The sequence below is a fragment of the Sinocyclocheilus anshuiensis genome, unplaced genomic scaffold, assembly GCF_001515605.1.
Source record: "Sinocyclocheilus anshuiensis isolate Anshui unplaced genomic scaffold, SAMN03320099.WGS_v1.1 C31646913, whole genome shotgun sequence".
NCBI classification, from domain to species: Eukaryota; Metazoa; Chordata; class Actinopteri; order Cypriniformes; family Cyprinidae; genus Sinocyclocheilus; species Sinocyclocheilus anshuiensis.
Window position 1 is genome coordinate 1 of NW_015601111.1, and position 443 is coordinate 443.

Here is a 443-nt window from a genome sequence, read left to right on the forward strand (position 1 = left end):
AGGATACATTGTGCTCTGCTTGGTGATGTTTTTGAAATTGTAGAAGAGTCTGTTGTTCCGGACCTCCTCGTACATGCTGGCGCCCTCGGACTCTGTAGACGAGCTCAAAGTTGGGCTGGCGGGAACTTTTGCTACATTGTAGGCTCGGATCGGATCCTCTTCCTCTTCCTTCACCCGGACTCGAGAGGAGTCCTCCTCGGAGTCGTCGTCTTCATCCGTGAATTCACTTTTAATGACAGTCTTTGAAACTTTAATGCTCTTAAACACGTAGTCATCTCCGTAGCAGTGAGACGACTTGCTTCCCGTCTTGTTCGCTTTTAGTTTGGGACATTTCTTGGAGTTCTTGGACATTTTGGTGCAGGACTTCTCTGGAGATGGGGCTGAGGGTTTGGAGGAACTGTCCAGCTTTGGTTTCTTCTTGGGTCTGTATTTGTAGTCAGGAT

At 48.3% G+C, this 443-nt stretch overlaps 1 protein-coding gene across 1 annotated transcript; it reads right to left on the bottom strand.

Annotated features, from left to right (window-relative positions):
* Positions 1 to 3: 3 nt before the first annotated feature.
* Positions 4 to 438, bottom strand: LOC107682122 (transcription factor Sox-11-like; the record flags this gene model as incomplete). Its single annotated transcript, XM_016478475.1, has 1 exon — positions 4 to 438. A coding segment is annotated over one exon (435 nt), but the record flags the coding sequence as incomplete, so codon positions are not given.
* Positions 439 to 443: the final 5 nt, after the last annotated feature.